This window comes from Haemaphysalis longicornis, unplaced genomic scaffold (genome assembly GCF_048455015.1).
Source record: "Haemaphysalis longicornis isolate Haplotype H1 unplaced genomic scaffold, Haemaphysalis longicornis Haplotype H1 scaffold_179, whole genome shotgun sequence".
NCBI lineage: Eukaryota > Metazoa > Arthropoda > Arachnida > Ixodida > Ixodidae > Haemaphysalis > Haemaphysalis longicornis.
In genome coordinates, this window is record NW_027526281.1 from 46,267 (window position 1) to 59,425 (window position 13,159).

The window sequence follows — 13,159 nt, forward strand, 5'->3', positions numbered from 1 at the left end:
AATTGAGCAAGTGACTCACCTCCTGCAAATCGCCAGTGTGGCTTGCACGAGCAACACATCCTTTGCATTGTAGATGCTTTTACCATGTCCTGCATACTGTAGATGCCGCCATACCTGCATCCCACGCCCACCCAACTAACCAAACTAGGGGCAGCTATCTGTAAGCTTTACTGCATAGCCCTTGGTGTGCCCCACTACACACCCGCTACCCATTTTATCGAGACCAGCATATATAGGTAACACTATCGAGGAACATACTCACATGCATAAACAGGCCCAACTTCAGCACCTTCTGAACATCTTACCAGGGGCGTACACTCCTGTAGAAGATTACCTGCCCTACCGCGTTGCTTCCCCAATCGCGAAAACTACCCTCCTTGGGCCACGTTTCCTCGTCTCCACATAGAACCCTTCCAGGCATACCACCCGCGTCTTTCTACCCTGTAAAGACCTTACCAAGCATGTCTCCTTCCTACAAGAGTAGGGATCGGTGGTGTACTTTACAGACTAGGGGCATTTTTTTTACCTTAACTGGTGCAGATTAGTGCAGTGTCGTGCAGACCAGTGCAAAGTGTTACTGGGAATATCAATTAGTAAAAAAAAAAAATGAACTTAAGCTGCACTGCTTGCACCACCAGTGCAGCCAGTTCAAGTAAAAAAATGTCTCTCCTGTTTGCGTAAAGAAAAAATGAAGCCAGTCATGGCAGGATGTATTCTGGATAGAGCTCAAAGGCATCTAGTCATTCCTGTCGTCGTCACCATCGTGCCTGAAATTCCTACTTGGATGATTTGTTCCAAATCTCTTAAATTCTCCCCTTAGGGGCACACATTAGTCTTCGGCCATTTGATTTGATTGGTTGTAGGGTTTAACGCTCAGATGCAACGCAGGCGATGAGGCGCGCCGTAGTGGAGGGCTTCGGATTAATTTTGACCACCTGGGGATCTTTAACATGCGCCGAAATCTCATACACACGGGCGTTTTTGCTTTTCGCCTCCATCAGAAAAGCGGCCGCCGCGGCCGGGAACCGAACCCGCAACCTCGTGCTCAGCAGCGCAACGCCTCAGCCACTGAGTCACCGCGGCGGGTTTTCAGCCATTTAAGAAATGGGCGGATCTAGGGGTTGTGCCTCTAACATTGCTGCCAGGGCAGTGAACGGCAGACAGTTCACAATGGCTTCAACTTATATATATCAAGAATATCAAGAACTTCCGCAGTTCTCGAAAATCTTTCCCCGTATTAACCCACCAGGTGGCTTGTTTGGAGTTGAATTTGTAGTTTATTTGGTTTTCTCAGAAATATTCTAGGAACTTCAATTTTCTCTAATATATTCGAGCACTTTCTCGTCTTTTATAGTGTTCCAAATGTTTTTTTTTTTTTGTCTTTCGAAGCTCTTTTAAAACTGAGGCTATTGTCCGTACGTACTGTCTTGCAAATTCTCCTTGTTGCGATAAAACAATGAAATGCATCCAGGAAGTCTGGCGCAGTATTACTGCAAACAAGCTTGAGGTGTAATGCTCACTTGACAGTGCGGGTAAAGATGACAGTGTAGTGTTCCTTGGCGCTATCTCCTGTAAAGTCAACTGGAAAGTCCTGTAAAGTCAACTCCAATGACGCTGAATAGCTCACATTTAGTTATTCTGTTTCTTGGTTGATGGGATCGCTCATTGGCTTTGCTGCAAACCTCTTACAGTTTAACCCCCCCCTCTTTTCTTACCACTTGACAATTTCCTGTAATTCCGTATCGTTCTCACAGCCGCACCAAACTGTCCTGAATGCAGGCATAGAAAACAGTTGGTGAGCGCATTCAATGATACTGTTATGAATTCGTGGGAACAAGTACGGTGGGGTTCCGCTCGCTGGTTGTGACATTGGAGTCTTGTGGCTGCCCTCTTGCTCCAGTCAGGTTACCCTCATCTTAGTTGGGCGCACGAGGTCGCGGGTTCGATTCCCGGCCGCGGCGGCCACTTTTCTGATGGAGGCGAAAAGCAAAAACGCCCATGTGTACGAGATTTCGGCGCACGTTAAAGATCCCCAGGTGGTCAAAATTAATCCGGAGCCCTCCACTACGGCGCGCCTCATCGCCTGCGTTGCGTCAGCGCGTTAAACCCTACAATCAATCATCTTGGTTGGGCAGAACCACTGATCACTAGATGGGTCAAATATCGATGATGCGGTGACTGTCCGTGGATTTATAAGTACGAAATGTCTCTACTTTTTAATTCTCGCACGTGTGCATGGTTTTCCTTGAAGGTTAATGGAATTATGGGCGGACAGCATTACCCAAGCTGTGAAGTTGAGAGACCTTGTCATGCTGTTGATCCTGTACAAAGTAAAAAAAATGAAAGAAGCTCACACTAACCCGCAATACTTGGAAGGTAGCAAAGCAGTACGCAACCTTCATTCCCAACCATTATGATGGTTTAAGTCCACAATCGCAACCGATTTGCTTCTCCTTCGCTGCCGCAGTGCCCTTTACATTGTTGCCATAAGTGTGAGCTCTCTTCATTTTCTTGGAAGTGATAATTATTGGATGTTGCCTTGGAGGTGCGGACACTATGACGTGTCGTTCTTGTTCCGAGCAAGTGTTGCCACGATTACATCGAATGCTTGAGTTTTTCTCTTTTTTGGGGAGAGGGGGGGTGGCAATCTTGGCCATCTCCCCTAGTGAGTATGCTGGGCTTGACAAGCGTGCGCCAGGGATGCTGGGCAGTCGTCCATTTTCTTGGGTTTTTCAACTGCCGGGCAGTCGCCACAAGGCCTGCTCTCGCGTGCCCACGCTCGGCATTTGCCAAACAGCTTCGCTGTTGAAAGGCGGGAAACTTTGAAGTTGGCCACGCCGCGTATCCTGGTCTGTTTGTCTTCACTTTCAGCACGAGTGCCCGTTGGTGTGGTGCCTTCCTTGTACAAAGCCCACCCCTTCCCCTTTCCCCTGCAGTCCCGCAGCAGACTGGCCGCCCCTCCGGAGGGGGAGCCCCCGAGGGCCGGCTGCTGTGGCTGCTGCTGGTGCCCCTGCTGGTGGCCTCGGCCCTGGTGATGGCTGGGGCCGTCTGGTGGGCTCGGCACCGGGCCTGGCTGGCTGCGCGCTCCAAGAAGGCCACTCTGCCAGTCCCCCCAGGCACCGTTCCACCCCGACAGCCACCAGGTCAGTGGACCGCCTTGCTTGCACAGGGGGGGAGCAGACTTGGCCACAGGCGGGGGTGGTCAACTGCCCTCATGTAGAACAGGGAGCGGGGTGCATTAGACATGGCTAACCTATGTCGGTAGTGAAAACGTGCGGGAGAAGGCAGCATGCGAACCATTTGGGCCTGCCGCCAATACAGGCCACATGCGCCGGAGTGAGGGTGTGTCAGGGGTGAGACAGCTGTGCATATTGCGCAGTTTTGATACAAATTTGTTTTCTTGCGCCAGGCTGCCCCAAAAGCTTGAAAATTGCAAAAATTGCGCCAAACTGCTCCAAAATACTCAGAGCAAAGGATTTTAATGCTCCCGTCAGTTTCAGTGGGGAAAAGTGCTTACTGACGGCATAATTTTCCAGCACCTCCAAGGTGATGCTGTTTGTAAAGGTTTAGTCAATTGGTCATTCAATAAAAAAACGGGATAAAATTGTCCCCGAGATCGTTTTTTCGAAAGTCGCAATGTCGGGTTGCACATGTAACATTCTGCGAGTTTTTAAAGTTTTCTCATCGGAAACCATTGCAAAGTCCTGTAGAAAAAATACTTATGTGTACTGAGGTGACAAATTAGCTTTGCAATTTGATGAAAAAACGGGCAATTTTCGAAGCGCCGTTTCTCCGTAACGACATTACTGGGCGCCGCCATCTTGGTGTGGTTAAGATTGGAAAACATGGCCGCCGGGCGAAGCAGTTACTCGTGGTTCAGGCAGAATGCTCTTCGCCGATTTCTACCATGGTTTTGGTTATTGGGGTGGCTGGGTTGCTGAGGGAAGTTGCACAACTTGAAAGACGGGAGTTCATGAAGACCAGCGTTAGGCCCTCAAATTCGCCGTGTTTCGGCCTTGAGTATGAGGCGCGGTGCATGCTTGAAGTGAAATTTCGGACTCATTGCGGTGTTATAAAACGCTGCTATTGCTGCCTTTGACAGCGAGCTTGTGAGCGACGAGAATGGGACGATCAACACTGCAGAAGTGGCGGCGGCGCAGGCTACATCGCCGAAAATGTTCAAACAGTGTCTGATATTGGGACAGGCTATTATTGCACGTTGGTAATAATGGTTCATCTATCTGAAGTAAAATTTAATGCCAAAAGGGAGTGACTAAACATAGCAACGTTACTCAAATTGCGATCGTAGTGCACCTGCACCTTGGGGATTGAAATGGGAGGGCTGGTGGGGTGAGACGACTGTCACCTTGCATTGCACAACTTTTGCCATGACTCTGCACTTGTGTGTAAAGCCGAGTCTGGGATTACAAAAATCATAATTTCGGCATTCACTTGATAACAAAAATGCCTTACCATTGCTTAATTTTTCAATTCGATATTTCCAACGGCGCTCCATGCTATCTATGCATAGAGCCTAAGAATTTAAAAATGGTTTGTGAAAAGGTAGTGCAGTAGCAAAAGCTTTATTGAAGTGCTGTTTCCGTGTTATGTACGTTCAAACCCGATAAAAAGTGCACTTTTCTCCCTGGAGTTGCCAAAAATTTGATTTCTAAAAAGGCTCCTAAGGTGACATAATAAATGTTGTTCTTCTGCTACAAATTCGAGGTTTCGCTGCTCCAAAAATTGCTATCAAATCTGATTCAGCTGTTCCACCCCTGGTGTGTAGTTGCAAGTGTTTTGTTCGTTTTATTCGTGTGCAGATTCTGCTGGGGCTTTTTGAGCTTGTGCAGGAATGGTAATGCTGGAACAGAAAGAGAGGATTACAATTGTAATGTGTATAATTGGGAGAAAAGGCACAGGATGTGTGGAATGCAAAAGCACACACAATTTTTGAAGTATATTTCCAGGTTCATAAACACAAAGGACAGTTGTTTCAGCGAACAGGGATACATGAAATTGCCTAATGTTGAAAATGAGAAAAGCCATTCTAAAACACATGCAAAATATATTCTCTGAAACAAGCACGAGGTAATTGGACACCGGGCACTTACCGTATTTATTCGAATATAGGTCGACCTTTTTTTTCCGAAAATGTGCTTAAAAATTGAGGGTCGACCTATAATCGTGACCGAAGAACCTCGACCTATAGTCGTGATCAAAAATGGCGAGCGCACCGAGCGATCCGTTTCTCCGTCGCGCCCGGCGCTCCTCAATTTGAGGCGGTAGCGCGGAGCATCTAGAACAAAGACAGGCAAGAAAATAAAGGAAAAAATAACAAAACAATCAGCGTAAGAAAACCACCCACAGTCACTGCCGGCTATCGCGCATTACCTGCGGCCGAACCGGACACGAGCGAGCATGCGAGCGAGCTTACGTACTGGCTAGAGAGCTAGATTGGCTTGGCTTGGTGTCTTCGGAGCCGCGGTAGCGGCTAGCGCGAGGTGGGGGTAAGGTGACTTTCGCCACCTAGCGTAGCCACCTCGTGAACGGAACGGCGTTGCCTGCTTCGCTCGCTGTCTCTACTATCTCCCGTTCGCCGTTTCATGCGCTTTCTTTGTGTTTGCTTCGTTGTGATTTCCGCACACAACGTTTTTCTCGTGCGCATTTCGCGATGTCACGTCGGACTTTAAGCGGCGGGTGATCCTGTTTGCTGAGAACTTGAACAACTTCGCCGCTCAGCGAGAGTTAGTCGTTAATGAAAAGCTGATCAGGGGATGGCGGAAACAGCGGGACGACGAACTTTTTGCTTGTAGGGGACTGCGTCGTGCGTTTCGTGGTGGGAGGCACGATGCTCTCGAGAAAAAACTCCGGCTGCACGTGGAAGAGGAGCGTGCGAAAGGACACCGAGTGTCCTGCGAAGATATTCAGACCAAAGCTCAACAGTTAGCGCTGCGAGGCGGGATTGGCCGTTCAGCCTTCAAAGCCAGTCCGGGGCGGGGGTGGGTAATGAACTGCGGCGCAAGTTCCGACGACGACGCAGTGTGTGGCTCCGACCAGTGAGGTGACCGCGTTGTAAATAAATGGGAGTTTTAAAAGGTTTCCTCAAGTTTTTTTCTTCAAAGTATGGGTCGACCTATAATCGAATATATTATTTCTTTTTTCGGCGACTTCAATTTTTAGGGGGTCGACCTATATTCGTGCTCGACCTATTTTCGAATAAATACGGTATGATCGTGTTGTTGGCTCTTCATCTTGTCCCGTTACTCGCACTGTAGTTTACGCAGGGCTTACCCATGTTATGCTTTCTCGCACATCTTTGGTGTCATGCGAGAAAACCAACCCAAAGGAGTGTACCGTGCAGTGAACCTTCAAAGCTCCTAAGCTTACAAGTGACGTGGTGGAGCCGACTTTTACTGCCCTGTTCATTGATTCCAAATATTCTCGAAGTTTGAACAGTTTGAATGGTAACACTGCACTGTGAATTGAATGGGATAGCAAGTGCTACTTGCAAAGTAATCAAAGTTTTGAATATTCGCACACGTCTACCTTGAAGTTATGCTCTCAAGAAACGAGTCTGGTCTGCTCTTTGAGTCCCTTGGCCATTTTCTTTTTGGGATGCACAAGCCATCGAGCAGGCCGCACAGCACCCTATGAATGTGCTGACGAGCAATGTATGTTACAGAGCCATTTTTAAGTGCAGAGCACTTTAGCTCGCCTTGTCATCGTAGCTTGCTGTGACGGTCGATGTCAAACGACTGCCGGAATCGAGCGGTGCCGCGAGATAGCGGACCCAAGTAGGTCCTGGCATTCCGTCGTAGGGCATCCCGTAGAGGCTTCGAAAACCAAGCGGTTTAAATACTTGGAACCATTCGAAACTTGTGAATTGCTGGCGCTTGTCATACACCTCCCCGTTCTTTAGCGCAAAAAAAAACTGCAGGTACATTTGATGCGAAATATACATAATTAACCGGCAGCGCCCGCGTTCATTTAGTTAGGAACGCTTGTTGGGTTGTTTTTTACAATAGTAAGCGGAAAAAAGTGGCAGTGCAACGGCGGCACGTGTGGGAGGAAAAGCAAGCACAAAAAGAACAGAACTCCCGCTGGCGCAGTTTCAGTTAGGGGCCGCGATATCACGGAGGCGGGAAATTTGAATTGCTTTGGATGGTGCACTGAGCAGATAATAGTGCTACAGACCATTATGGTTAATCACTTTCTGTGCACTTCCGTCAGCTTTCACATTCAGTGGAACGGCTTTAATCTTTAACAATCAAATTGCTGTTTGAATATCTCTTTCTTGCCTATGTCTCTGTTTTGGTACATTTTCTCACCCGAGTAAGTTGTTCTGTGCATTTTGGAAGTGTGAATGGGGGCGCGAATTCCGCAGCATTTGCACTATCATCGACAGCTCTTGACAGCTGTGATGTTAAGAGCTGTGAGAGAGAGAGGACAAGTGGGGAGGTTGGAGTGGATGGTTATTCCCCCTCGGGGGCGTCCTCACCCCCCAGCACTGCCCCCTTCTCCTTCCCCGTTGCCCGCAGTGGAGGTGCGCGTGGTGTACTCGCGTGACAGCGAGGCCCACGTGGCGGCCGTGGGGCAGCTGTGTGCGCTGCTGCAGTCGGAGCTGGGCGTGCGGGTGGAGTTTGACGAGGCGGCCACAGGCCCCGCCCACGTGACCCACGACTGGGCGCTGGCCATGGCGCACCTGCCCTGCCCCCGCTTCAACGAGGCCCCTCAGGGGGGAAGAAGGGTCAAGATGCTCGTGCTCGAGTCGGACGGCGCACTGCTCAAGCACCAGGCATACCGCCTGCACAAGGTGAGTTCCGCTCGAGGCAATGAATGAAGCCTGCATTTACTGATTCCAGAAAAGCGGAACGGTTGAAAGTCAATATTACATGCTTTGTTGGAATTTCCTTACCACCTCGACGAATCATGATGCGCCTCACTGCTGTCACACCTTGCTCTCTAAGGCCTTCCAGCAGATCGGTTTCAGTTTTGTTCATCAGATCTGGCTCAGAGATCACACCCTGGGAGCTGTTGAGGCTGCGGTGGGGTGTGAGTTTGATGTGATGTGATGTGAGTTTGAGTCAAGAGATCTGTAGCTTGTTGCTTGTTGTTAACTTCCACAAGAACTTCACCAGTTCTAAGTTTTTTGGCTCTGTAGGATTTACCAACAATGTCCTCAAGATATTTAGAGATGAGAAAGACGGACTTCACGGCAAGGGGTTCGATGTGTCGACAGATTCCATTATCAAAAGCCTAGGATAGTTGTCCGGCTTTGGGAAACTCGTGGTTGGCAATGGAGGAATGGTTACTTCGGTGCGGCCCCTTTTAGGCCGCTGATCTTTGGATTTAGAACATTTAGATATCATATGGCATGTAAATGAAGCAGGGGACTGGGGTACTTTCCTCGTCAGCCTTACCCCGATAGCGAAGAGGTCCCAGAGCTACCTGCCTAGTAAACAGACAGAGAGCCCATCTGCCATACATCCCTCAGACCATACATCCCCAACCCATGCCGCTGTTTTAAACGCCAGAGGTTTGGGCATGGCACTAACTCCTGCCACAATCGACTAACATGAGCATAATGCGCACAACATGATCATCCCTCAGACAACTGTCCTTCACAAAATCTCACCTGTGCAAACTGCCAGGGACCACGTGCTGCATACTCTCAAAAGTGTGAAAAATTCAACTTGAAAAAAAAAAAAAAAGATAATCAATGTTAAGGTCCCGGAGAACATCACCTTCCCAGAGGCATGGAAGAAGTACACCGATGCAGCTCGCCAGGGGGGCAGAGCGATGTCTGGCTTCAATGGCGACACAGTACTGTAAGTCAGACTTTGTCCCGCCTCCGCCCCCCTCCCTCCCTGGGCTGCCTCTGGCAGCCCATTTCGTCCCCACACCACTTGCTGAGCCAGCAGCGGTTGTGGAGACAACCATGTCTGCTGGGAGTGGTGCTGCATCCTCCACTTCCGCTCCACCGTCCCAAACCACACGCGAGGGCACGGAGGAGATGGAGACGGAGGAACCAGAAGCAGCTCCCACCCCCGCCGCACTGCCTGTGCCATCCGAGGCGTTCCTGAAGCCCTCGGTGGTTGCGGGCCAGGCAAACCGCGCCCAAAGGGTGCGCGGTCCAAGGAGCCTGATCACTCGGGCACTCTGAGCACATGCGACGACGAAAAGGACAACGGACCGTTTTTGCTTGCAACACAGCGCAAAGAACGTGTCCCGACACCAAAGCCTTCCGACAAGCTAAAAAAGACGAGAGTCACAGCCCCGAAAGACAACACACAAACATAGACACTCAAGTGGCTCTCATGGGAAGAGAAAACATAACTTAATGGAACTGTATAGGTGAATGAATGAATGAAAAGTCTTTATTGTGGAATGGCTCTTTGGCCTAATAGGGGGGGAAGAAGAGTGTCGGAGAAGAGACAGAAACAAAGAAAGAAGAGAAAGAAGTGCGTACACACATGCGTGTACATGGTATACATTTGCAATCACATGCGGAGATCGATGCCTGCCTCGTGAGCGAACGCCCAGAGGGAGAGCAGGGTGTCGCGGCTGTTGTTGGGGGTGGTCCATTGCTGCAGAGTGTTGATGTGCGGTGGCAGGTACTGGGCACGGAGGTCCCGGTAGCCAGGGCACTCCCACAGCATGTGGGTCACTGTTGGGCACACTTCCATGGTGCATGTGGAGCAGCTCACTATGGGGCCCTGTTCGTGGTCGCCGTCGTCGCTGTCGTCGTCGGCAGCCCCGGGCCTGCATCGGTGGTGGGCCCGCCATTTGGCGAGCACGTCTGCTGTTAGTGCAGCCCCCGCACGTGTCTTGTGGATGAGGACCTGAGCCCCCCGTGGCAGTCCTCGGGGCAGTGGGTGGTGGTTGGTGGGGATGTGCTGCCAAAGGGCGTGCCTTCGCTCCCTCTTGGCTGCCAGAATTTTGGCTCTTGGGTCGGGGTCGTCTGGTGCGGGCGTAGTCTGGGTCACCAGGGCGGAGCGGTCGTCCATTAGCTCGCTCGCCAACGCCTGTGCGGCTCCATCGCCAATGCCACCGGCGTGACCTGGTACCCAGTCCACCCTCACCTCCACCCCATATTGCTGGTACAGCACTGTGCTTGCCATTTTGATCCTGTGAGCAAGCGTGCCAGTCCTGGGGGTGCGGCCAAGGATTTTTATGGCCTCTCTACTGTCTGTGTAGATCACCACAATCTCCCCTGTCTGCCTCAGTCCTCGACGGGCCTCCCCACAAACCCCGTCCACTGCACACAGGATGGCGGACAGTGAAATCTGGTCTGGGCTGGGTCGGTGCTCATGCACGTGGATTTGTCTGCATGTGCCGATTGGGGAGATCGCAGCTAGCCTGGCTCTGCGCGTGATGGGGTCCCAGGTGGCTGCCGTGAACACAGAGTTCCGGGTTCTGTCAGTACAGGCAGCTGCTGCTCTACGTTCCGCTTCATGATCCTGCTGATGGCACTTTTTGGAGAGTGGTTTGGGAAGCTTGAGGAGCACATCGAGCCAAGGCTCCAGCAGGCGTGGCAGTTTGGGTGCATCGGGGGGTAGTTCTTTTGTGAGGGTGAGGAGTCCTCTACCCGCAGTTGTATTTTGCCGTCGTAGTTCATGGCCTTCATTGTGTGCCTCGATAAAGGCTTTGAGGGGAGGGAGGCCGGAGTACCTGTAGAGTTCTTCAGTCCTCGTGTGACGCGGCAGGCCAGTTATTGCGCGGAGACATTCGAGATGGAGGACCTCCAGTTGTGCGTAGTGGGTTTGGTTCAATGTGAAGCAAGCTGCTCCGTAGCATGCCTTAGAGGTGAGGGTTGCCAGGCATAATGTCCTGATGGTGCGTGTGCCGGCACCGCCAAAGTGGTTGCCTATGCGGCGGATCAGGTGGAGGTGTCGGCGCCACGTTGGCTTAAGCTGACGGATCCATTCCTTTGGTCCACCAACCTCACTGAGGGGAACCCCAAGGATCCTCACCCACCGCTCCGCTGGTTGGGTGATGGTCTTGCCGGTCAGTGTAAGGCTTATTTTCGCTCGCTCAGAGTCGTAGCCACCTACCAGGAGGAGGTTAGTCTTTTCCGGTGACGGCTGCATGCCAGTGGAAGGGAGGTAGTTGTCGATGGTGTCCAAGGCTTGCTGCATGATTCCCTGTACATCTGCTGCGTTCAAGTTCGTGCCCTTGGGGTCCACCCACAGCGTGATGTCATCTGCGTAGAATGTCAAGCCCAGGTGCGGAATTTTCCGTAGCTCTACAGCCAGTCCTCGCATCACGATGTTAAAGAGGACTGGAGACAAGATGGCACCCTGCGGCACACCTCTGGAATTTGAGAATGTCCTTGGGTGGTCCGATCCAGATTTGACCTCAAAAGTTCGGGCCACCAGGAATGATCGCACAAAGTTCATGATTCGTGTGCCAACTCCAGCCCCATCGAGAGCCTTCAGTATCGCTGTGTGCGCCACCGTGTCAAAGGCTTTCTGCAAGTCTACTGCCAGGAGGATGCCAGGAACCTTAAGGCGACCCCGACGGCCCCCTCCCACCAACTGGCGCAGTAGCAGAAGGCTGTCTTGAGTGCACAGCCCTGGTCGGAAGCCAGTCTGGGCTGGATCGAAAAAAGCTGGGTTCTCCTCTTCGAGGTGGTATGTGAGCCGAGTCAGCACCATGCGCTCGAGGAGCTTGCATAGCGTTGACGTTAAAGCTATCGGTCGGAGATTCTTGATGCTGTTGGGTTTTTTCCCTGACTTTGGGATGGGGTAGATAATAGAATGTTTCCATTCTGCTGGGATGCTCCCAGTTTGTCAAATCTCGTTCAGCTCGTCCAGCAGCAGGAGCTTCTCTGGTTCATCAAGGTTGAGGAGCATTCGCCAAGTGATACCATCCCCGCCTGGAGCACTGCGCACGTTGGCAGCATCCAGGGCCAGGGTCAGCTCTTGCAGAGTGAATGGTGCCTCAGCTCCCAGGTCATTGGCTGGTTTACTTGGTTCATAGGTGCGTGGGTCTGCTGGGATGGCCGGTTGTGGAAAGAATGCCTCAGCGGCGGCCACCTCGAATTCTTCTGGCGTCAGGTCTAAGGCCATTTGTATGTTGAGTGCCGCGTTTTGTGTCTTGTGCTTGCCGGACGTGGTTCGGTGGGTTTGCCATAACTTGCGAGTGCTGGTGTGCTTGTCAAAGGTTTCGCAGTATTCAAACCACCTCGAACGGGCAAGCTGCTTGGCATATCGGCGAGCCTGAGCAGTTTTGTTGCGCACTCGGAGGAGATCCCCGTATTGCCGGCCATTGGCCAGGTAGATTTTGTGAAGGCTCTCCCGTGTGGTCCATAGGTTCAGTAAGTGCTTATCCGGGGTAGGAGCTGACTCGTCTACCATCAGATGTCGTGTGGCCTCCTGTGCTGATCTAAGGAGCCGTCGGGTCACCGGGACCCTCTTGTCGTGTTCTGCCACTGCTTTCCGGAACGCATCCCAATCTATTGCTTTGGATCGGCGAGGGCGGCCTGTGCAGCCACCCACAGACAGCTCCAGCCAGAGCGGGTAGTGGTCTGAGCCCATTGGGTCCGCCCCGCGTCTCCATTCCGTCACTAGGCCCTTGTCAGCCCAGGTGAGGTCTGGGGTGGTGTCCCGCTGGTCCACTCGGGGGCTGCAGCGTGTCGGGTAATCTGTGTCATTGGCCAGTATCAAGCGTGCCGTCTCAGTTGCTTGCTTGATCTGCAGGCCCCTGGCATCTATTTTCTGGTAACCCCACTCCTGGTGTTGCGCATTAAAGTCGCCTGCTATGAGAATGTAGTCCTTTGGGTAGTGCTGCCGGAGGTCTGCCATCCATTGAAAATTCACTCTGCCACGCAAGCCACGCCTGGAACAACTGGGTTCAGGCCGTCCGTAGTACGAGACCATGAGGAGTCTGCGTTTGCCAAGAGTGCAGCGGACAGCCACTACTTCCTCCTGCACTGAGCTGCAGTAGGCCGACGTGTCGATCTGTGCCTGCGGGATGTCACGCCGTACGAAAACTGCGGCCTGAGCTTCGATAACCTTGTTTTGCTGCCCCCTGTTATTCCTGGCGTGCTCAATGGTAGGCTGAAAGTACCCATTGTAGCCGGTCACGCCCGGCTCAGTGCCCCTGGTCTCCTGCAGAAGAAGTGCAGCTGGCTGCCCCGTGAGGCGGAAGAGCTCGT

General features: G+C 51.8%; 1 protein-coding gene across 1 annotated transcript in view; it reads left to right on the top strand.

The window, feature by feature from the left end:
• LOC144166529 (uncharacterized) overlaps window positions 1-13,159 on the top strand; it is a 65,683-nt gene that overhangs the window by 39,881 nt on the left and 12,643 nt on the right. Inside the window, exons 8-9 of the mRNA XM_077696036.1 lie at window positions 2,937-3,143; window positions 7,539-7,813. Of these exons, the coding sequence (XP_077552162.1) occupies window positions 2,937-3,143; window positions 7,539-7,813 (482 nt within the window). The remainder of the gene's footprint in view (window positions 1-2,936; window positions 3,144-7,538; window positions 7,814-13,159) is intronic.